The following is a 25,000-nucleotide window of genomic DNA, read 5'->3' as shown; positions in this document are numbered from 1 at the left end:
ATGTTACATGGTAAGAATTAATGATGTTTTAAGCCCATCTTATTTGTTCAATATTTCCATCACAGGTCTACATTATACACTGAGTCGAAATCCTATTTCTTCTCAAATTAAAGTAAAAAAAGGCTCAGCTCACTATTCCTTGAACTTCACTACATACCTTTCATGTAACTATATGGCAAGTTACACGAGTGATCATCTTGACACCTTGGGCAACTTTTCTCTTTAGATCTAAATGTTACTCCTCCTGATGTGCGTGACTGGTCAACTGAGGATTTTTTTAAACTATTCACTTAAAACACTAATTACTTCAAGTGTTCTTGTTCAAACTATGCTAAATAGTATGGCCAATGTTATGAAGACTTAAAGGCAGATAAAATGAAGGTTTTCAAGTAATTTACGAGGGCAGGCCCTTTCACTTTTATTCAGATGATAGCCAACCTGTTCTGTCTATAAAATCACGGAAGTTAAAAAATAAAAATTTCGAACTATTCGCAACTAAAGTATTTTTAAGTCAAATTTTTTATGGTTTGACACATTAAAAATTTTTAGTGATAAAATAAGAGAGAATTCATTTGAGCGTCTGTAAGAATTCCTGAAATTACAACCCTAATTCCTTAAACATATATCTATTTTCAGATCTTCTGAAGGCCAGTGCCCCAAGTCGCATTGTGACAGTCTCCTCGAAGCTGCATGGCGTCGCAAGGGAGATGGACGTTGACAATCTCAATTTCACAAACGCCAATGAGTACTCTCTCCTGGCTGCTTATGCCCAGTCCAAACTCTGTAACATTCTCTTTACAGAAGGAACTTTCCCGCAGACTTGAAGGAACAGGTGAGGCTCTTGTCATGTCTGTCTACATTACACTAAAAATGATATTTCAAAGCTTTGGACCTGGGTTCCATCATAGCTGCTCACTTTTCAGTCTTGAAGTTCTTAAATTGGATAACATATTCTGGAAAGGGTAGTGGAGGAAGATGCTGATCTATATGATTTACTACTCAGGCTGAGCCGAGACTGTTTTATTTAATTGTGTGGGCTTGATCACTATGTGGGAATTCTAAACTTCACGGCTAAAAACCATATGGGATTTCATTGCTCACTTGTCAGATAAGCATTTTCTGAATCTGTAAAGTCAACGAGACTGGTTATAAAACTTTCTAGCCAAGAATGACAGTTGAATATTGATAATATATTCTTATGAATAATAAGAACTTCGTGATAACCACCACACAATTACTTAAGATGAACCTAGATTACATTAGATTTCCAAGGGTGAAAATTCATTTCGTCTTTCACGGCTCACATTACAAAGCATCTCTATTTCAGGTGTCACTGCTAACTGTCTGCATCCTGGAGTAGTGGCAACCGAAGGGTTCCACAAAGTAGGCACTTTGAGAGGATACATTTACAGTGGACTAGCGCAAGTTCTTGGGAAGGTAAGAAGTTCATGCAATTCTAAATCTTGTAATGACATTGTCCAGCGATTCTCTTCCTGATTTTTTTAATATCCCACATAACAATGATATTCTCATTCTCCTTTCGTACATTGGATCTGTATATTTGTATTTCCTGTAACATCAACACTCCTACAGACAGACTTGTGAGTACTGACTCTCCTCACGGTGATGCTATTTGGCTCAAAATTCCTCTTCTGTCTTTTGCTCTCCGACTTTGCCACTGCTAACCGCTTCCCACCGATTGTTACATTCGTCAGTTACGTTATTTCCTACCACAAATCTCTGTCATTCCAACCATGTGCCGTGATTCTTACTACTGTAGATACTTCCACTTTTATCTCTTCCTCTCACATCGACAGGTAACACATGCCAAGACACCTACTTTCATAATGGCGGTGTAGCATGAGCAGTTATCATGATTGTTATCTCAGTAACTTTCATTTTAAAACGATCTGCAAAACATTCTTTCAAGAGAACTTCTTTTAGTGTCCATCAACTCTTGCTGTGCTCTTTTAGTACAGCGCAGAGAGAAAAAAAAAAAAAGTTGGTCGTTCAATTGTATCTTTCTATCCAAAACGATTTCAACTTTTTTTTTTTTTGAAGGAGCACCTGTAAATAATGTAAACCATAATACAGTTCTGAATGTTTTTTTTTATTTGAAAATCCTTTGTGGTTCTTAGCGCATTATATTTGCTTCTTACTTCTTCTAGGATTGTTTGACAGGAGCTCAGACAACCATCTACTTGGCGGTATCAGATGAAGTGAAAGACACGTCGGGGAAATACTTCGTGGATTGCCAGGTAGAAATATTATTCTTTTCGTCAGTTATGCTCAAAAATAGAAAACCCTTCAACTAAAACGGATTTGCATTTTAAACGTTATTTATATGCAGAATGGATTTAACCTTACATCCGCTCTTTTTTGGTCTCTTACTGCTTAGCTGTCCAGCTTCTTCAAGTATGTTTTTCTAATGTTTACTCTCATTTATAAACAAATCATTCGGAGCAGCACTAGGAGAGTGCTTCAAAAATATAATAATAATAATAATAATAATAATAATAATAATAATAATAATAATAATAATAATAATAATAATAATAATAATGAGAAGGAAAAATGAAGATCATTAAACATTGTTTATATCAAGCACAAAAAAGCATTCCATCAGAGAGTCAGGAACAGAGATGAAATAGCTCCGCCTCTTACTTTCCCTTCTGCAGCGTTTTGTTTTCTTTCTCCCTATCACCTGAGTGGCTGACTATCTAACCTCTCAAGCCGAGAAAAGTTAAATTTTTGATTTATAGTATCTAGACAAAATTTCCAAATCACATATCACAATAATAAATTAGATATTTTTGAAGCTAAAGTTTTGACTTCAGTTACAAATAATGCAATTGCAATTAACACAATATTAGTGAAAGAATGATCAAATGAAGTCATTTCTAATATCTTTAAAAATATAGCTCCAAACGAAGTATCTTAAAATATATCATCGCCTTGATAAAATAACGCAATTTTTTAAAAACAGCTTTGAAAGGAGTAACCAGTCAGGCAACTGTTTTGTATTATCCTCGATGAGAATAAGGATGATATGTGACATTCTTCCTATAACAACTCTGAGATAAAAAACAAAAAAAGTAAAATTTTCATGCCATCTTAGCCAGGATTACTAACTAGGGAAAAATGTTCAAGTCATCCTACCATAGAATAAAAAAAAAATAATGTAAATAAACAATGCTTTGTATATACCGTCTCTGCCAGGAATCCACTTGTTACCAGCAAGCAGAGAGCGAGGAGCTAGCCAGAAGGCTCTGGGACGCAAGCGAGAGAGACGTCAGTTTGGAGGCGACAGAGAAATTCTGCTGAATTCTCATTCTCTGATTACTCTTACCTTCCTGGTGTGCCAAAGTTAACCCTCAAGTCTTCGCTTATTATATCGCTTTATTTAATTGTTATCTAAATATGTCTTATATTACTGAAGAATAAACGAATATTGTATTTTTTTGCTACCCAAATATGTCTTATATTATTGAATAAACGATTATTTTTTAAGTGTAAAAATCTTAATTTCGTCTCCCTAGTCACCAACTAACTTGGAAGGTGATACTTACATTCGTGCCTGTGATTATCAAGTATCTCTGGAAATGAAAGACGGATTTTTATTAAATTTGGTAGAAACATTTACTGGGTGACTCCCTCAACACGAGGTGGATAATGATTTTCGAGCAGTTCAGCGCTTCATAGAACTCTTCGTGTGAAATTCAAGTATTTGCCATTGCTGTCAAATGCTGTTAAGGTAATGAATACTTATCAGTCTGAATTCAGCCTTGAGTGGTAAAAAGGACTGCATCGTTAAGAGGATCGTATAATCTCTTCAGAGTTCTCTCGTTAGACAGAAAACCGATACAAGTCTTTCTCCAAATTCAACGCAGGTAAATTGTACACGATTTGAAGTTTCGGGGACGTTTGAATTTGTGGGAATTTTTTTGCACTAGTAGAGAGAGAGAGAGAGAGAGAGAGAGAGAATTGTTGGCATTAGGCCTAAGCTATTTCCACTAATAGGTGGCTCAGGTCTGAAGAAAAAACCAGGGATGAAACAAGCTGCAGAAAACTTACACATCAGTACCGTCTTTATAAACCTACTTATTATAATGCCTATCAGCGTTACGTCGAAGACAGCTTAGAAATGTGAAGTATGGCTTAATTATAAAGGGTGAGACACGTGGGGTCAAAATGAATTCAAATTTAAAACCAGCTCGTAATCTCCAGAACTTTGACCCTTCTTTTTACCATTCTGTCATGTATGTGCAAGACGTTATATAACGCCGTCCGTATACGTGTTCAGTTCAAAGCCATGGCTAGATGTTACGTAATGCTTTAGAGTATAAGTATAATAAATTATTATTGTGTTAGTATCGAATCCGACACACAGGCTTCGGTCCTATAAATTCTACCTCATGTATGTAGAATATAAATCCTTATTATATATATAGAGCTCCGGTGCTCATATGTTTGATATGATTCCATTATATACGCTTTTGTATTTTGTATACACTCTTACCGCCTTTTTCTTAAATGTAGTAGAGCAAATAAACACCAGCTGAAAGATATAGCTTTATTATCGCCCTTCATCCTCGGCCGTCTGCCACGAGTATGGGATTCCACCTCAAATACTAAATACCGTCATATTTACCTTGCAGGTAAGAATGAAGAATTGTAGCATGTGTTGTATATACCAAGACATCACATTCCTCCAAGGATTGGGTTAAAAGTTATACGGAACAGATTCTACGGACAGAAAAATTACAGCTCACAACATTGTTACAGTAAACACAAAAGTGAAATCTGATTATTAATGCAGTTATCCGTCTCTTGCCCTCTCTTTTAGTTCCCCAAAATTTTACATTTTTCGTTTTCTATGATACTTGTAGCTTTACCGTTTTCTCTGTGACAAAAAGGGATGACACATTTGCCCAATGCGTATTTCCTAGCCACCACCAAGATTAGCCGGGGTTTTCTTTGTATAAGGCAAATTTACAGCTTGGCAAAATCAACAAAATAAAACCATAATTCGATAACCAAATCGGGAAAACTAGGGCTACTACCACGCCCATTTGGTTCGATAACTACCAGTTTACGCGCAATATGGGAGCCGTGTTTAGTATCAGCCCTAAGAGATGAACATAAAAATACATAAAAACGGCAATTATCATAAACATATGCAACGACATAAGTAAACAAAAACATAAGCAAAAGGGGGTAAATATTCCGGTCGGCGATTGTCAGGAACCAGACATCAGTAGTAGTCGTAAGTTTGACCAACAATTCCTTACCAAGGTATTCCATGACTAAGAATTCTTATTTAATGTTAGTATTTACTCTCTCTCTCTCTCTCTCTCTCTCTCTCTCTCTCTCTCTCAATAGTAATCTTTCTTTTTCGCTTTCTTGTTTTATATGGAACACGTCCCTTTGGCCTTTGCATTCAAAAAATAAAGAGCAGCGTTACAGTGCGGACTGCAGTCATGAAAGACGTGAAGTGGCCCCTTTTTTTGTATTGACCAGTCTTAATTCGGCACCTATGACCACCTTAAATACAGCAAAAGAAGAATAAAGTAAAACAAAAGCAAAATTAATTTGGTTACGGGTAACTGGAATAGTCGAAGAAAATGAAAGTAATTGATGAGGTATCTAGATCTCAAACAATCTACAGTTTGTTTTCCAAGATGGTTGAGGCTAAGTTATGATGGCATGAAATTTTTGAATTCTGATAACTGAAATTTTAAATGATTATGCACGGCAAATATGGGAATTATAAAAAGATATAAAAAAAATGAAATAAGATAATGCAATAATTTCGTATGTAGCCTACTGTCATCTGCCAACAATTACCTTACACGTCCGTAATCATAAAAGAAATTATTAGTAAATGAGTATTTAGCGACAGCCAACAAGGAATGAATTAAAATGTACGGTATTATATAGTAATATACTGTAAATTTGTATTCTTGATTCAAAACAAGGAAAATTAAAGTATAGGATTATTATAGTTATTACGACATTCAAATAAGTGCAAACATTCATTTAAAACATGAAAAAATAAAAAAATTAATGGTCATGTCTGTAAGAGAATGGAAAAGCACAACAGAGCAAAGAGAATTATAAGAAAAAAAGACCAAAAAGTTTCGTCAGCGAAGAGAAACAGGAGCATATGCACACACCATTACATATAACAACCGATACATTGCGGGTTATGTGTGAACTGGAATTGCAATATAAAATTTCGGCTAAATCCAAGCGCTGGGACCAATGAAGTCATTCAGCGCTGAAAACAATGTCGAAACAATTGTTAGGGGAGGGTGGAAACTGGAAAGTAAGATGGAAGCAGAAAGAGAATATGAACGGAGGTAGAGTAAAAGGAATGAAACGGGTTGAAGCTTGGGGGCAAAGGTTTTATTGGATTATGTTGAATGACCAAGGTAGTTTATATGCCCCCATCCGATAATCACAGAGCCGTCTTAGAATCACCTGAGTCCGAAAGTTTGCGATATTTGTATAAATTCTCTATCTTGATTACTTCTTTTAGAAAACTTGAAACCCTGAATGAACGAGAAGGATTGCGAAATCTCTACTACTCTGCATTCCAAGAAGTTTTCATATATGAGAGAGAGAGAGAGAGAGAGAGAGAGAGAGAGAGAGAGAGAGAGAGAGAGAGAGAGAGAGAATTTTACAAATTTCTTTTTTCAAAGCGTTTCAAGTATCCAAAACGTTAAAATTCTCATTCATACTCTTTGAATTCCACGAATGGATTCATTAGACTTCACTTTCATTTCTTTTTTTTTTTAATGCAAATACTTCGCCCAGTAACCGCCAATCCTTTGATCTGATTTGTGCAACTTTAATTCGTGTTCGTTTCAGCGACTCACACTTCGGAAAATTCTTCTATATTTTAGTTTAAATGAATGCTTAATCCATGCGTCTGGTCCTCGGTCTTCCTCTAAGTTATTCAATTTAAAAAAACTTGTCGGACGTAATTTGATTTTCAATGGGCGGGAATAGGTACTTCCTATTCTGTCTTCTGTGGAGCTGCTTACTTGCCAAGTTTCAAGCCATGGAATTTGTAGAAATTATAATAAGTAAATAACGCGCAGAAGAAGCTTCGGCGCAATCGAGTTTTCTGTACAGCATAATGCTGTGTAAAACCCTCAGCCGCGGCCCATGAAACTTTCAGCCACGGCCCGGTGGTGGCCCGTGTCGTTGGCACTTATAGCGGTGCCAGGCGCAAGATCGTGGCTAACTTTAACCTTAAATAAAATAAAAACTAGGCTGATGGCTGCAATTTGATGTTTAATGATTGGAGGGTGGGTGATCGGTCTCAGTAGTTTTTAAGATCTGAGGGCGGACAGAAAAAGCGCGGACGGACAGACAAATAGCCATCTCAATAGGACTCTTTACAGAAAACTAAAAACCATACAGTGCTTCAGCTGTGAATGAGATCCGGTAGTGAACTTACAGACAGTATAAAGTTTATCATTTAATGAATTCTCACTTTTGTTTCAAATGTCTAATGACGCGAATGAATCTTGAAATATCACCAAACATGAGGATTTTTTAATAATATTTTCTGTAGATGATAATATTAAAAAATAGTTCTAGCAGACAATATTAAAAAAAATAGTTTTGGCAGTCAGTAATATTAAAAATAGGTCGAGCAAATAAAAGTATTCAAAAACAAGTTTGAGCAGACAATATTAAAAAATCGTTTGAGCAGAAAGCAGTAATAAAAATGTCGAGCAGAAAACAGTATCTAAAAATAGTTCGAGTATACAACTAAATCTTTTCCAGCAAAACTATGAAAAAAGGTGATCAATTAAACAAGAAGTGATCCAAGGGGATCGATGAGAAACAAAAAGCATTTAGAAGCAAGCTGATAGAACCTTCAGCGTTGCCTACGGAGGGCAAATAAGGCGCCATAGGGAATATCTCATGTGGGTGAAATGTCCCAAAATCTAGGTCTATTCTCTACGTAAAACGACCAAGGGCGCATAACGCTCAGGCCTCTCCGACTACGCCACAACAATCCATCCATTATTTCTGAGATATTTTATTCTGGAGGAAGAAGAAGAAATCCTCAACGGTTAACGGAAACTTGGCAGATGAAATATGCGGCTTTATAAAGTCCTAAACGCATCCTGTTGTTGACGTAAATAACGATTAAGGGACGAAGAACTCAGATTTAGCCGCAGATAAATCGTGGGAATATCGCTTTTGAGGTAATCCGGGGAACTATTTGTTCGCATTTGTGTTTTTTATTTATTTCGTTCTAAATTACGTGCAGGCAATCGATGCAAGCTACTGAACACTCTTCACTAGTTCAAAGGTGAGGGTAAATGAGAATAAGTACGGATAAAATATGGAAAAAATACGATCGAATCCCAAACAAAATTCAAGAATACTACAAGGATACATAATACGAACAAACGCAGCGTGACCTATCATATAGCACAAAACAATAAAGTGAAATTTCAAAAAGGAAAAATTCAAGAGATCAACAAAACAAAATGTCAAGTGAAGAATTCCTCGTCGCAAAGGCTCAAGGGAAGGAAGTTAACGAACCAAATAATCAGGGTTATCCAAATATTCCATGTTTTTGTAAAAATTCTAACGAAAACTGGAGTTACACACACACACACACACACACACACACACACACACATATATATATATATATATATATATATATATATATATATTATATATATATATATACAGTATATATTTGAAAAGTAGACGAAATTATTTATTTGCAATCTTTACAGTTTTGAAAATCTCGAACTACTACCTCTCTCTCTCTCGCTCTCTCTCACACACACACACACATACACACACACAGGACATTAAAGAACGAGATTAAGACTCGGAAATCATGTCTACTGGAAATTAAGTCGGTACAAATGCGAGCAATTAAACTAGCACAGCAAGACTTTGGCATCACATTCCAAGTAAATCCGGGATTTCCGTATCATCAAAGACTGCGGAATTATTATTGACACATGATGGAATACGGAAGGGTCATAAGAATGCACGGCAAGGTTCCACAGAACAGAAATACCCAAATGTGGGAATAAAGAAAGCTGACACACGACAATGACAAATAAGCAGAAATCTGCAAAGACGGTTCGTATAATCGTAAATCCTAAAAAGAAGCATAAGGCAGAATATGCATGTTTGCGATTACATTGGTAAATATGCGAGCGAACGAGACAGAAAACGGTAGCCTAGTAAAAGAATTAATTTGTTTCATTCCTGAACTATCAGGATTGCCTCATTATTATATGATGGTACACACAATACCTCATTATTATATGATGGTACTATATGATTATTATATGATGGTACACACCTGATGGTACACTGATCGCTGATGTCTCATGTCTTATTTTTTTCTAATTTTTCATCCCAGGTGCGTTCCAAAGCAATCGATTAACAACCAGGTACAAAGGGGTAATGAATTGTTAAGGAATACACTATGACCACTGCGAGTCGAGTGTAAAACCCTTATACTTCACACGAAGTGGCTTGGTATACATTTTCAGAGGCTTATGCTGTCTTTATTTACATCTGCAATTGTCAAGTAGCATCTCTTTTAGTTCCGCGTTGTGGTCACATTGCTACCTAGATTACAGTCGCCTAAATTATCTATTTACTGTTTTCATGCCTTCGATGTAACCCTTTTTGTAAAAAAAAAAAAAGTTTCTTTTTCCATTTGGGAAAATGGAACACTTCTGGTGTTTCCAGTCGCATAACTTTGAAAGTTATGCGACAAATATCGGCTTAACGCAGTGCACGGGTGGGAGTTTGTGGCATCTTTTAGTATCTTGGAAACAGACTGCATCAAGTGGCCATTTTTTTTTTTTTATATATTCCTGGAAAATGGAAGTCGCACATGTTCCTTATGGCGCCAACATGGGCAATTTCAGTGTTACAACTAGTACTGGTCAAATGCTTGAAGTTCAGAGTGAAGACGCTAAAAATTCCCGGTAAAAAGTGCTCGAGTAACATTGCCTTGTATTGTCAGCGTAAGTTTTGCCCTAAGCTGTGGTACTTTTTTTCGAGGTGTTTTGGAACCCTTTTGTACTTTGTTATTAATACGGTATTTTGAACATGATTATTTAATACGGAATTTTATCTAAGAGTGTCCTACTTTTCGAGTTTTCACCAATTACTTATCCCGTAGATGCTGCACCCTTACGTTTTACAGTATCTTAAATTACTGTTGCGTTCTTGAAGTATTTTCTCTTAAATTTTCAAGATCTCGCTTACATCTTTCTTGTATGCCAAAAGGGCCAGGCGCAGCCACGTAAATAAAAAGAAAATTGAGCGCGGGGCTACGCAGTTCATGATTTTTTTTTTACAATTTTGCACTTTGGTGGCACTTGCACTGAATCTACTCACTAACAAAAGGCCAAAGCTTCGTTTCAGTTTCCTGTCACTTCCCGAACTACGTTAAGATTTTTCCATGATGATTTTCTCTAAAATCAATAGAAATTCATACTTTTAGTGATATATAGTACTTATTTGATGATTTACATAAGGAAAGTACTCGTACTTGAGAAGAATGAAGGAATAAATCTTGGGAATAACTGGCAATCGAAGTCTTGTCTTTAGGTAGATTTACTGATAGATTCCGTGGCTAGGTTTAGACAGTTACAAACGCTATTGGACTGGTTTCTTAATAGGTAAACTGACTGTGGCCATAGGTAGGTCTGGAACCTGTGACTTTTACTGGACAAGGATCAGCATGATATACTCTTTAGCTTTGTTTCTGTGCCAGAGACGCAAAAGGCCACTCGATCAACTAAGTCACGACGCTGGTACACCTCGATACAAGATAACTTGCAGTTTAGTTAACTTAAAGGGTTCGTCGCTGGATTTTTAATCAGCCATGCACAGCGGTGTCCAATCAGCAAGTTAGCTGTTTCCCTTCATTTATACCGTTTTTGAAAATCTGTTAGCAAAACGTCTATAAGTCTATGTTGAAAATAATCTTCTGTTTCACAGTGTACAGTTTAGATTTCTCAATGGCCTGGGTAATGAGATGCACGTATTGCAATTTCCAATGTCCTACAAAAAACCCTAGATTTTCATCGTGAGGTTTGTATGACTGCTACTAACTTCAGTGATACTTTTGACAATGTTAATCAGATGTAAAGTTTGATTGTAATTTTCTTTCTAAGGGTTTTTTTCACTAATGTATTCAAACACAGAAATATCTGCTTCTCTACAGCACAAAACGAAACTTGACAATACGCCAACCACGAAATTTAGGAAAAAGACACATCGAAGGCAGCCAGTCTTAAAATGTTTCAATATTCAAGTGAACCATGTTGAATAAAACATATTTCGAGGAGAAAAGAGCTTGCATTTTATAGTCGATGCGTTTCATTTCCTCCCTTTTTTCCTTATTTTTATTATTGTGACTGCCGGGTTTGGTAGGTATCGAGGTATTATGCAAATACGGCTGTTGGGGTTTGTGATTTATGTGAATAAAACATATTTCTTCCACTGCTGACTAAAACGTGCGTCGAAATTTTCAGTCCTCCGGGTCAGCAAGAATTGTATCCAATTTGTGCGATCGGTTTTCGGTCTCCATGGAGTTTACCCGATATTTACTTCATGGCATTCAAATAATAGTGGAGTTTTGGGTGATCTGACTTCACGAATTTCAATGTTTTTCTTATTGCTAGACTCTTAATCTTTTACTGAAATACTAAATAAGAAGCTGTCTACGTTTCCGCCAATGTTATCATATCTTTTTTTTCTGAAGTAATGAAGTAAATAAAGAAATAAAACACACATGATTTCATTAAAGTTGACATCCATAACTCCAGATTTTTGAAAAAAAAAAAAATTATGTTTATGAAGAAAGAGACAGATTGATCACACAGTAAAACAGCAACCATCCCATACGGCAAAACCCAGAATCCTCTTTTTATGGTTTTTTCACATTCCCCAGCGACCAATTCAATGCAATTCGAGGAAATCTGGAGACGTCAACGCAAATGCAAGGTTAACGCCATCGTCATATTTCAGACGTGAGGTTTATGGTTTAAATGCTTCGTATGCACTTACTTTAGGTTTAGCAAGGCTTGTGTGATATACAGCTATAGAAGAATATGAATAACAAGAAAGAAATACAACACGATAAAATATAGATATGTAAATAATGTTGATTGTTCAAAGCCACATCAAACACTAACCTGGACAAGGATACGTGGCAACCTTCGAACGAGTTGGAACCCTTCCAATTCTGAGGAAATCGCTCCTCTCTACCTTGGGGGGAAACTTCCCCCAGGTTAGGGAAAGGTTCACTCACAATCTTTTCTCTCTCTTTCTTTCTTTCTCATATGAATAGCGCAGCGCCCATGAGGGCAATAGGGCTGTCTAGACTCCCTAACAGCCCGAGAAATATGGGCCCCCGGATTCCCTCATAAATGGAGGGAAAATGTCTCCTCCGGAAGGAAGCGCACAGGGGTTCGGCAAACAATATTGATCTTGTTGACCTGTTCCCTGCCCAGCCAACTATGCTTAGGTAGTCACGAGAGTATTCGCAATTAAATCTAATCTCCTTTTACTGAGTCTATTTTGGACTTCATTTCCTTCTGTGCAGAGACTTGTCACTTTAACAAGTGACAAGAATATCAAGTGTTGCACATTTCTGAGCGGCACAGTTACCGGCCACCAACAAGACTTTCCTTTTATTTAGAAAGCTTATGCTCCCCCATGTTTCTATACTGTAAATGGGATGTCCAAATAAGAGGTACTAACGATCAATCCACAACTTTGTAAGTGGATTCCTTACCGGTGAATATTCATTCATTCAATTCGCAACGGAATTTAGCTATTCATAATTTTTCATTCATTATTTACTAAATTTCAATTTACCCTATTTTCATGACAAAATACCATACTGGTTTCTAATGAAGTGACACTGGCTCAGAAGTTCTTCATTGGAGGGGTGGGTAGAGCTTTCGGCTAGCACGCTGTTGGCCCAGCGTTTGACTCTCCCAGCGGCCAAGGAAAAATTAGAGGAATTTATTTCTGGTGATAGAAATTCATTTCTCGTCATAATGTGGTTCAGATTCCACAATAAGCTGTAGGTCCTGTTGCTAGGTAACCAGTTGGTTCTTAGCCACGTAAAAATATATCTAATCCTTCGGGCCAGCCCTAGGAAAGCTGGTTAAACTAAGAAATACAGCAGAAGACACTGGCTCAGAAAATGCTTTCCAAAGTATACAATGCTGGAAATACAACGACCATATATAATGAACTCCTGACATGATTTCCTAATAACTTTAGAGACATTTTCTTATGATAATCTTATTCAGAATTTGGGAATGAAATAAACAAACTCTTACTCTATGCAAGAATTCAAACCTGCATCAGAAGGCACAGCAGTTCAGCATAAATATTTGTGAGCATGATATTAAAAGATAAATTCCCAGTGAATGAGCCAGCAAAAATAAATATAGGCTTAATAAAAGGGCTTAGCAACTTCTCTCCACGGCTCAGTTGCGTCCTCCTGCCTCTGTATTATACAAAAGCCTCTTCTGTTACTTACGCCTTGAAGTATAGGTACGGTATATGTCAAATCATATCTGTCCCAGAGACATGTGATAGTTTACCGACCGCACTTTTTACTTAGCAATTCTTCTTAGATCGGTCTAAGGACACTAACTTTTCATGCAAGGATAATAAGTTCTGGTGTCACTTTAAAGCTGAATATCTGCACTTTCCTAGTACGTGAGAGAGAGAGAGAGAGAGAGAGAGAGAGAGAGAGAGAGAGAGAGAGAGAGAACACATGATTAAAAGGACGTGTAAAAGTTAGCTAAAACTAAAATGACAAGAATAAAGTAAAGAATTACAAACTTTTTTGAACAAAGCAAAATTACAATAAATCACCGGTAGCTGCCAGTTCTAAGCTTAGTCCACTGCCTCCTTCACAATTACAAAGTATTACAAAGTATCTTTTTGCACCACTCAAATGTTTCTTTGCTGTGATGAAGAAAAGTGACCTTTAAAAGAATTTATTTTCACAGTTCTTTACTATGGCGTACATAGGTTATGCCGGAACTTCCGAGGTTAGATTGCATATGACGCTCAAGTGTGTGTGTGTGTGTGTGTGTGTGTGTGTGTGTGTGTGTGTGTGTGTGTGTGTGTGTCATTGGATCTCAAAAGGTGTAATTGTTATTTGACCAATATTCAGCGAAAAAAAGCTTTAACAATTACTAAGTAATCAGTGCATTCGACATGCGGGTTTGCAATTTACTGAGACTTAATATAAAAATATACACATACATATTTACAACAACAACAACGATGATAATAATAATAATAATAATAATAATAATAATAATAATAATAATAAAACTAGCAATCAAAACCCAGCCCCCGCCCCCTCCAAAAAGAAGTAACTCTGAAAATCTTTTCATCTTTTCTTTTTACTTCTTCCCCCTTACGAAGTCCTAACGACTCAGCGCTGTTGTACACCAAAATTCTACTTTTAAAGTGTTGTTGATAAAACAGCATTCATCATACCGAACCGTTCATCACATACCCATCTAATGGACTTCCGCAAAACAGCATAAACCACGCAATGATCTTTCAACTATTCAAACAGACCGATTAATCGCGAAGACTTTCAAAACAAAAATCAAAATTACGCATAAATAAACTACTGATTTACAGAGTTAGTCCATGGGAAAGATCTCACCTCTAACTAGATACAATCTGTCGTGAATATTCTAAAATGTTCCCAAAACCAAAACCAAAAATTAACCAAACTTCTTTACAATGTATTCAATAATAATTTTTTAATATTTTCCACCTCAGTTTCACCAACACCCCATGTGACATGGCATAAATCGTAAACATCTGGATGTTATCTCTCCTATTTAATTTTCTGGTTACCCTACAAAAATAAGTTTGTTCTAAACACGGAAATGTTCTAAATTTAGTTTTAAATACGGAACCACTCACTATACATTGAGTACTTAACAAGATCACGTATAACACAGCGAGGTCAAGTTGGGTTACGATGTATTAATCACGACGTATTACTATCATCTGTCGTATTACGAATACTGACCACATGTGTCTAACACTTGACAATGACAGATACGACCAGTGTTAGGCCTGTCCACAATTTGCTCTCGAGGTAATAGGCCTGTATACGCAGCTACAACTCTCTAGACAAATCTTTTAAGGGGTTTTACTTAATCCTTTCTTGCAGAATTTTGTAGCGAAACCCTTGTTATTGCATAAATATTTTTATTGCCTGATAACAGTTAACCATTCTTAGATTAGCTTCCGTATGATTCAATTTCCTCTCGGTTACTTTGTAACTCCGCGATCTTTAAACCCACAGAAATTATACCACAAGCATTTGCTAAGTATGAAATCAAGTAATAAAATAACGTCATCTCACCATGGCTAAAACACTGAAAAATCAAGACAAAGATCTACAGCTTTAGCAACTATTTCTAAATGGACACTAATGGGAAGGACGACCTAATGCCATTCCTCTCCTAAGTCGGAAAATATAACAAGATTTGGTCGTAACTCCAAAGAAAGAGGCTGATCTATGCTTTGTGGGTTATACAGATTAACAAGTAATATATTCCAAAAGTACATAAACCTCTAGTGATTAAAAGTGATAAATATCCAGTAATGCCTCAATTTTTCTGATTTCTTTACATATCCGCTACATTATTGTGATGTCCTTTTGCTGGTCTACTTTCCAAGACAGGAAGCTTTTCCGATGAAATCGTTTAAATTAAATGAGAAGTGCGAAGGGCAGTTTATTTTAATCTAGAAATTATGTAGGATAACTTGAAAACCTTGAAGTGTAGGCTATACTACAGGGTGTTGGGTACTCATCAGATTTTGGTACCGACCAGAAAGCCAGTAACGCAGTGTCTTATAAGTTGAGGGGCTACTGTATTCCCATTTGTGAACTGGTAAAACTATAATAATTTTCTATTCTCAAATGTCTTTTCCTTCTATACATATTCAGTGTAATATCTTCCTACTATCTCGCTGTCATTTTTTTGGTTGATGTTAAAATGCCAACGCAAAATAAAAAGAACATTAAAAAAAAGACAATGAAAATAAGAGAGAAAATAAAGAGAATAAAAACAAATACTTTAAAAATGATTTTCATACCTTTCCCATGTCCTCTCCATTCCTCTTATTGCTCCTCTCCTCCTTCTTGAAAGGCTCTGTCAGCAAAAAGATATAATCACGTTAGGCAATGGATGCAGAATAACACCGCTGAGAAATATGTGAAATAATTTTAACTGGAACGTGCTTGATTCAAGGGAGATTGCGCTATATATATATTTCTCGAAGTTTTACATTTACATACACAGATTCCTTCGAAACTGTTCTATTGCTTCGGATAGTTTATTTCGAACATATGAACTTGGTATCTTGGAACATATCCGCAAGACCATGCAGGTATTTTGTAATATATGTGTAGAACGATGAAATATATACACAATGTGTGTGTATATATATATATATATATATATATATATATATATATATATATATATATATATATATATATAGAAATAATATGCAGTAGAAGTATATATATATATATATATATATATATATATATATATATATATATATATATATATATATAGAAATAATATAACAGGAATAATATATATATATATATATATATATATATATATATATATATATATATATATATATATGGATATGGCATGATAAAGAACAGTTGCACGTATTTCCACTCGTAAATTTTTTTTCGACATTTACGGCGATCCTATGATAGGTAATGTTGGGAGTCTTCGTTATCTTTGAGAAATGAGGTCATTAAGCTTACAAAGCAGATTTATGGAAGCTCTTTCAACAGGGTCGTTGCAGCCAGGATATCGCGGTCCCAACTGGTCACTGTTATGTATGTGCTCGGTAATTCTTGTGTTCTCATGGATATTCTCTGGGAATCTCTGCTGTTAGTTTTTACCTGCTCGTTATTTCCTGGTAAATATGTCTACGAGGATGCAACATTTACCACAATTTTTATATTTTGTTAATTAAACGTACGCATATTTACCAGAATGTTGTATTTGGCATGTATACTCTTTATAGCTTCATTTAGCCGACACATTATTTCGTTTTGTTTATTACTGACTTGAATTATTTCTCCTATGATCAGGATTCATTTATTACATATCAACTAGATACTGAGGACTCATAAAGGCTGGAGAGTCAACATTGGAGATATTTTATTCATTTTAAAAAATATTCTGAGAGTACCCATACCGCCAAAAATGTCGGTAATACAAACAGAAATTGTGATAGCAAGTCTTGACTCGAGGAACATTGCTTACTGTACCGAAGCTCGGCCCTGAGTACCTTAATTCAGCACATTTCCACAGGGACCGATCTAGATTCAGTCAGCCTCGTGCTGGCACGGGATCTTGCTCTTCAGCAGCCAGTAACCCACAGGGACCAGTGATGAGAGATGGCTAGATGGCAGATAGTCTAATCGTGAAGTTTATTACCGATAGACTTGTTGTTACGCTAAGCACAAATATATGGATACACACTGCTTCTTACTGAGTATAGATTTAAATTCACAGGCCATGGGATGGACGACAAGGCCGAATCTAGCCCATAGCCGAAGAAAGCACAATAAGAACGTGTAAAGAAAACCGAAGGATGGAAGCTTGTGTTGTGGAAAAACGAAGGAAAAAGAGAGTTCCAAACCTTGGTAGTCGCTAGAAAGAATCAGTCATCATCCGCTGCCATCTTCTGATGATAAAATCTGTTCTCATAGAAAGCTGTACAGTACAGACCGGGAGGGTAGCATTGAAATACCGGTCAACTGACATACGCGTTTGTGAAATAGCCTATAGAGATATACCGTACACTCGGCCGTAAATAGCCTTATAGCAAAAAAAAAAAATATATATATATATATATATATATATATATATATATATATATATATATATATATATATATATATATATATATATATATATATGACAAAACAGACATGGACAAAGGTACTTAGAATATGCTCTGTGAAAAGAAGAGAAAAAAAATATAAAAACTGATAGTAATGTTAAACACTGTAAAGTCCTCAGTTAAAATGGCTTCCCAAGAAAAATATTTCATTGAAAAATATTTCTTTTCAAAGCACCAAATCCTATTAATTCCTCTAGCTCTTTCATGATACTGCTCGTAAACCGACTGCACCATGAAAAGCAGAGGTCGTAATATGTTTCCTGGTTTCTTTGGAAAGAATTTTCGAAAAGAATTGTTGAGTGGGATTGCAAATGCAACTGATGGACATTGTTACCATACAAATCTGACGTATTACTCCTGCAGATATCCTGCTTTATTTCTGACAATTACTCTAAGAGCCCACCCCTTGATAAGCGCCTAATCAAGTAGTCTGACTCATTTTGCATAAATACTTTTTATGCCTAATTTATAGCATTTGTAACATTGTCGAAAACAGTAAAAGCAATTCTTCCTTTCTGCAACGTAAATAAGAAATTAGTTGGTAACTTCATAGAATTATCGTAGGGAATTTTTAAAGAATCACATTTTCATCAGTTCTCTGTTAACTTTGTTTTTACATCTCTTAGATGCTCTAGATGGAGTACTCTAAATCCAAGAACGCAAACGCAATTTTTTGTTGAAGTCAGAGGATCCAGGTTAGTGCATTTCCATGGAGAAGCACCCTATTGTGAAATTTGGTTATCACTTTTTTTCTTCATCTGTGAAATTTATATGTTATTGTTTAATTTTTGCACTCTTGTTTTTAATCAATCTTCTCGCTGTATTCATTTATATAATGGATATTACTTCTTTAACAGATTCACTATACCCCTGATGACAGCCATAAGTTAATGACTGAAACTGCAGCAAGCTTAAGAAAAAATAAATGGAGTAAGAGAGCAACAATTTTTGTTTATTTCTTCAAAAAAAAACTCAAAAGTTCAGCCTTTAAGATGAGATAAAATACAAGAAACTGTAGAGGCATAGCCTGAAAGCAGTGTATGACACATGTTCATTAGAATCAACAAAAATTGCAAACACTCTGCCGGCATGGTTTGCAGATATATATTTGAGGTTTTCTCAGGAGCTGGCGATTCATAGAGACGCAACCTAGCATGTGAAATTAATCCTCAATTTTCTAAACTGTGAAATCTGTGTCAAGTTTTTCTTTCGAATTCTTGTTTTTTATCAATTTTTGGCTGTACTCACCTCGTGTGGTTCACTACAGATCTGAGAGTTAGTATTGAAAATATTGAAGCAGGTGCTACAAAGTAGATGTCACGCATTTATTAACACTTCACGAAAAAAATATTACAGCCAAGCACACACACATATATAATATATATATATGTTTCCATCGTAAACCAGCCAATTCCCCTAAAAAAGAGTGGTACCAAAGTAAATACCTGAGATGCTGGACCTTGAATCCCTAGTGTAAAAAGCCCTCTTTTAGAAAGGGTGGCTCCCCGTGTTGGCCATTCGGCTTTCTTGAAATCTCTTGGGACGAGTATCCTAAGCTGATGGCCTTAACTGTCCTAATTGCAACCCACCTCAGTCAACTATCTACCAGATGTGAATCTAACTGCACAGATCAAGAGACACTATAGTGTTTAACAGAACATACCTAAATAATCATACCCAAGCCTTTTCACTGGTGACACATTATCTTAACGAGACAGACAGACAGACAGACACACAGATTTAACAAACACCCATATGCAAACACATACACATGCATGTGTATATTAAATATATATATATATATATATATATATATATATATATATATATATATATATATATATATATATATATATACATCATGGAACAATCTCTCACAACTTCATCTGATAGAAATTATATCTAGAGGATGAGCTTCGCGAATCACCACCATCTTGATTGGTACTTGTACAGGTGACCATCAATGAAGGCCAAATGTTTTTGGGACATGACACCACCTGACCATTGCCAATCAGTGGATTGAAATGAACCTCTACAACCAAACGAACTGATCGAGAGAAAATTGAGAAAATATTCTATATTATGAACACTAAACACGAGGAATACATAAATTTACGGAAAAAAAAGATAATGAAATCATGAGAAACAGACGTGAACTTCACACTTTCAAAAGTATGAAGTGACGCACTTAAGGATTCCTGAGGTAATCCTGCAGTGTGAACGAGCCTTAACTATCCCATTCACGGGATTAATAACCCAGTGACCTAACACTCTTCACTCCGGTGCCTCTCGGACGCTCTGCCTAATGACTAATTAGAGAGACGGCTTCACTGCCGATCTGGCTGCCCATAAAGGGAAAGGATATATGCAATTAAGTGGGGATAATTAGGGATTTTACTGGCTCATTAAGAGTCGCTAGTTACTCGCAGGTATCCCATGGACAAAGTTCGAAAAAGCCAAGCCTTCGCTGGATTGGCTTCATTAGGGCGCAGACGCGAAACAATATCCGCTAATGACTCCCACTGCTTTTTCCCCAATTCGGAAATGAACAACTGAGAGCTGCTCTAATTTAGAGTTTCATGCAGGGAAGAAATAAGCGAGCAAAGTTATCCCAAAAGTTTTCGACCCTCTGGCACGTTTCCAAGGCGGCACGGTTTCCGAGCCTGTATGCGTATAGTTAGAGTTTATGTTTTTGTTTCATAATACTTTTGAACTGTGTTTAAGGTATATTCATATTTACAAGCTGGCATTTTCAAACACTGGCTGTTTGCTTGTCACACACTTTGCAAAATCAAGCATGAATTGTAGGGTTTAAATGGACACTCGATTAGTTCGGTAATGATATTGACCCTGAATCAAAATCCTCTACTGATTCAAAACTTTTTTATGTTGTTACAATTATTTAAATGCATTATCATATTACTGTTATTAATTTTCAAAGTTCGCGCACTTACAAATGGAACAATTCAAGATGGATTAACTTAGAAGGCGCGTTCCTACAGAATAGAAGAATACGTCAAGAAACGAGAACTGTCGTAAAAACATAAGAATATAACCAATAAATAAACAGTGACAGACGGCAAATAAAATAGTGTAAAGAGGATATAAAGATAATAAAGCAGTATAAAGATAGTATAGAGATAAAAAAATAGTATATAGTTCGTAAAAAAGACAAATGGTATAATGATAGTATAGTGATAATAAAAGATAATAAAAGAGTACAAAAATAATAAAATGGGATAAAGACAGTATAAAGATGCTGAGAAACGAGTCCCGCCAGAGCAGAGGCTCTCCCTTGTCGCATTCAATATCCCGTTGGAGACGAAGGAGAGTATTTTGTATTTGCAGGGACAAGTGGCGGGAGAGCTTAGACGTATAATTAAGAGAGAGCAGCTCAAGTGAAAGCCTCATTATTTAAGAGCCACATTGAAGAAGAAGAAGAAGAAGAAGAAGAAAAGAAGAAGAAGAAAGGAAAAAGAGAGAGAAGAGAGGAGAGAGCCAGAGAGAGAGAGAGAGAGAGAGAGAGAGAGTTTGTGCAGGTCATCTGAGGTAGAGAAGACGAGAGAGAGAGAGAGAGAGAGAGAGAGAGAGAGAGAGAGAGAGAGAGAGAGAGAGAGAGTTTGCGAGCTATTGCTATATGTGCAGGTCATCTGAGGTAAGCGTAAGAAGATGGGGAGGGAGAGAGAGAGAGAGAGAGAGAGAGAGAGAGAGAGAGAGAGAGAGAGAGAGAGAACCATGCTATATTTGCAGGTCATCTGAGGTAAACGTTTCGAAATACACTTTTGCCTTTGACCTTTACCGAGGATTTCTTTACTTTTTTTTTCAATTAAACTTCTTTCTTGCTTTTGCGATTTGCAAGCGTGAATACGCATCTTTATAGAAAATTCAACAAATCCTACGTAAGTGATTTGTTTGTGTTGCTTTTTTGCTCAGTAATATTACAAGTGAAATAATAACTGTTTTAGAGCTATCTTTATTTAAGTATTTTCGTCACTTCAAACCCTGTTAGTGTTTACGATTACAAATGAAATGGTAAAGATCCGGCTAAATTTTTTCTTTGAATTTGAATAAAATCCTTAAAAGATTCTAGTTATTGTTTTCTTAGTGCCTTTTAAAGGTATAAGGTCAACCTCCTGTCATCATTGCTATGTGAGTAGGAGGTAAGTTTATAACTGTCGCTAATGTAATGAATACAAGAAAAGGTGATAGAAGAGGAGATAATCAGAATGGGATGACATAGATATAACGCATAATAATAATAATAATAATTCATAAAAAATCTCATTACAGTATGAGCCACTAAGATGGTGAAGAAATCCACGGTGGTGTAAATGTAAATATGTATTAGAAGTCTATATACAAACAAGAACTTTCAAGAACCTGTTCGATTCTCTTCTCAATCAGAGAAGGAGAATCGAGCAGGTTTTCGAAAGCTCTTGTTTGTATATAGATTTCTAATATATATTAACATATATTGATTTCTAATATATATTTACATTTATACCACTGTGGATTTCTTCGCCATTAATAATAATAATAATAATAATAATAATAATAATAATAATAATAACAATTCAAAAATCCAGGATATTGCTAATTGCATTTAGTCCCTCCAGATGCGCCCAAAGCTTTGTCTTAATAGAGAAATAAATCGAGGATGGCACAAGGACTATCAGCCGAGGGATTTTGCCAGACAAGCAAAGAAGGATGGCTGGAGCGTTTCGTTTTTAGGGAAACTAATTCGGCAAGAGTCTCAGAGCTCCGAAGATGCGGGAAATTTATGGGAAACTCTAATGAGAAATGCTACTTATTATTTTCATGGAGACCGTAATGAGAGAGAGAGAGAGAGAGAGAGAGAGAGAGAGAGAGAGAGAGGGGTGCAAACAAACACAGTATGTTTTGAATTTCAAATATTGGACATAATAAGTAACATATTTCTATAACATGCTCTCCTGTCATGTCAATAAAGCCTTAGCGATATACCAAACCCTTGTAAACAAAGGTAGACTTCTAGAACAAGAGATGAAAATGAAAAGGACTGATTCTCGGATTCCCAATCTCCATGTGTCATACGAGTATAAGAAGACATGACTAATGGGGGCGTAACATTACTTAATATGCAAGGAATGTATAAGGAGGAGTCTGACTGATAAAACAACACATAACAGAAGGATTGATAGGGGAAGAACAGCGTGAGTTTCAACAAGGAACAAATGTGTGACAGGTGTCTGCCAAGTAATAGTTATGTGAGAAGCTTGAAGGTAAAGGGTAAAAGATGTCAGCGACATGTATGCATCCCTAGAAACAGCTGATAATAGAACCGCTAGGGAGGCAATGTGGAGGGCGGTGAGAATGTATTGTACAGAAGATAAGTGATTGGTAGTAATTACGTATTGTACAGAAGATAAGTGATTGGTAGTAATTACAAGTTTTTATGATTGCAAGGAAATAACTGGTAGGCTATATAACTAGAAGAGTGACTGGCTGGTGTGTATAAGTTGGTGTGTTATTTCTCCATGGTTTTCCAATATCTTTAAGGATGAGGATATGTGAGAAGTCACAGAAAATATAGTAGCAGTTGGTGTAAAACAATGGGATATGAAAATGAATCTTAAATGGTTAGAAAGAAGGAAAGGAAGAAGAGTAAGACCTAAAAAGGATATGATGTGCTGCTGATGAGCCTTCTATAGTGTTGAAGCAGAGTTGTGGAAGTTTTCTGCACATAGATTCTTGCACGAAACATTAGTTAAAAGTATGAAAGAGACACTGACCATTGTATATATATGCACACGCGATGGCAGCATTGCATTCGTTATAACGCTGGTCGTTCATTAGCGAAGTTAACGAACCCGGTGTTTGGTTAATACTTGAATGGGTAACCATCAAGAATAACCGGAAGCCTTCAGTCACTAAGCACCCTGAAAACCAGGAGGGAGGCACCTCCGGTATTAACCACCCCGGCCCCGTGAAAGGAAAAAGGCTATTGTGTGACTGCATATATTAATATGTATATATATAACTTTTATATGCATTACATGTATATTATACAGTATATTATACATATATATATATATATATATATATATATATATATATATATATATATATATATATATATATATATATATATGTATCTTGAATATCATGGCCTCAAAAGCAAGGACCACTTCTTAAGCATTTTCCTCTATAAATGTGCAGCCTCGATCTCATGGCTTCGATCAAAGAAAGGGGGTCTGGGTCTTCAAACACCCTTGGTGGCCAAAGGAGCCCCCTAACACTTAAGATTCCCCTGGGTTGGTGCGAGGGACGTTTCCAATTCATCTCCATCCCCCATTCATCATCAACTCATCTACATACGGAACGTCCGTAAATTCCCCTATTTTATCATTCTCACCCCCACCTTCTATATCGCCATCTGACTCCCGAATTTCTTCTCAAGGCTTTATTCTGAAATCGAAATGGTTAAATAAAGCCTCATTTTCATACAAGGATTGGTGTCTGTATGGCAATATTGGTCATTTTAGATTTATGTATAATTTTACTTTCGTATATAATATATACATATATATATATATATATTATATATAATGTAGAAATATATCTATATCTATATATGTATAAATATATATATATATATATACATACATATATATATATATATACATGTACGCATATACATATACAGTATATGTATATATAAAAACATATATATATATATATATATATATATATATATATATATATATATATATATACATACACACACACACATATATATATATATGTATATATATATATATATATATATATATATATATATATATATATATATATATATATATATATATATATATATATATATATGGAATATTCTCTAATGGTAACGCCTATAAAATCGACATTGCCCACAAAGGCAATAGCACTCCTCACAGCACAAAAGATAAAAACCGAAATGCGGAGGACGAAACAGCACGGA

General features: G+C 35.7%; 1 protein-coding gene and 1 pseudogene across 1 annotated transcript in view; one reads left to right on the top strand and one right to left on the bottom strand.

The window, feature by feature from the left end:
* LOC136835403 (retinol dehydrogenase 13-like) overlaps positions 1-3,510 on the top strand; it is a 19,533-nt pseudogene extending 16,023 nt beyond the window's left edge.
* The window catches only part of barc (RRM1_TatSF1_like and RRM2_TatSF1_like domain-containing protein barc), a 364,827-nt gene that overhangs the window by 71,212 nt on the left and 268,615 nt on the right, over positions 1-25,000 (bottom strand). Inside the window, exon 3 of the mRNA XM_067098896.1 lies at positions 16,180-16,235. Coding sequence (XP_066954997.1) covers positions 16,180-16,188 — 9 coding nt within the window. The 5' untranslated portion in view covers positions 16,189-16,235. The remainder of the gene's footprint in view (positions 1-16,179; positions 16,236-25,000) is intronic.

This window comes from Macrobrachium rosenbergii, chromosome 55 (assembly GCF_040412425.1).
Source record: "Macrobrachium rosenbergii isolate ZJJX-2024 chromosome 55, ASM4041242v1, whole genome shotgun sequence".
In the NCBI taxonomy this organism is placed as follows: Eukaryota; Metazoa; Arthropoda; class Malacostraca; order Decapoda; family Palaemonidae; genus Macrobrachium; species Macrobrachium rosenbergii.
Note: the sequence above shows the minus strand (reverse complement) of the source record. Positions and strands in the feature narration are given on the sequence as shown.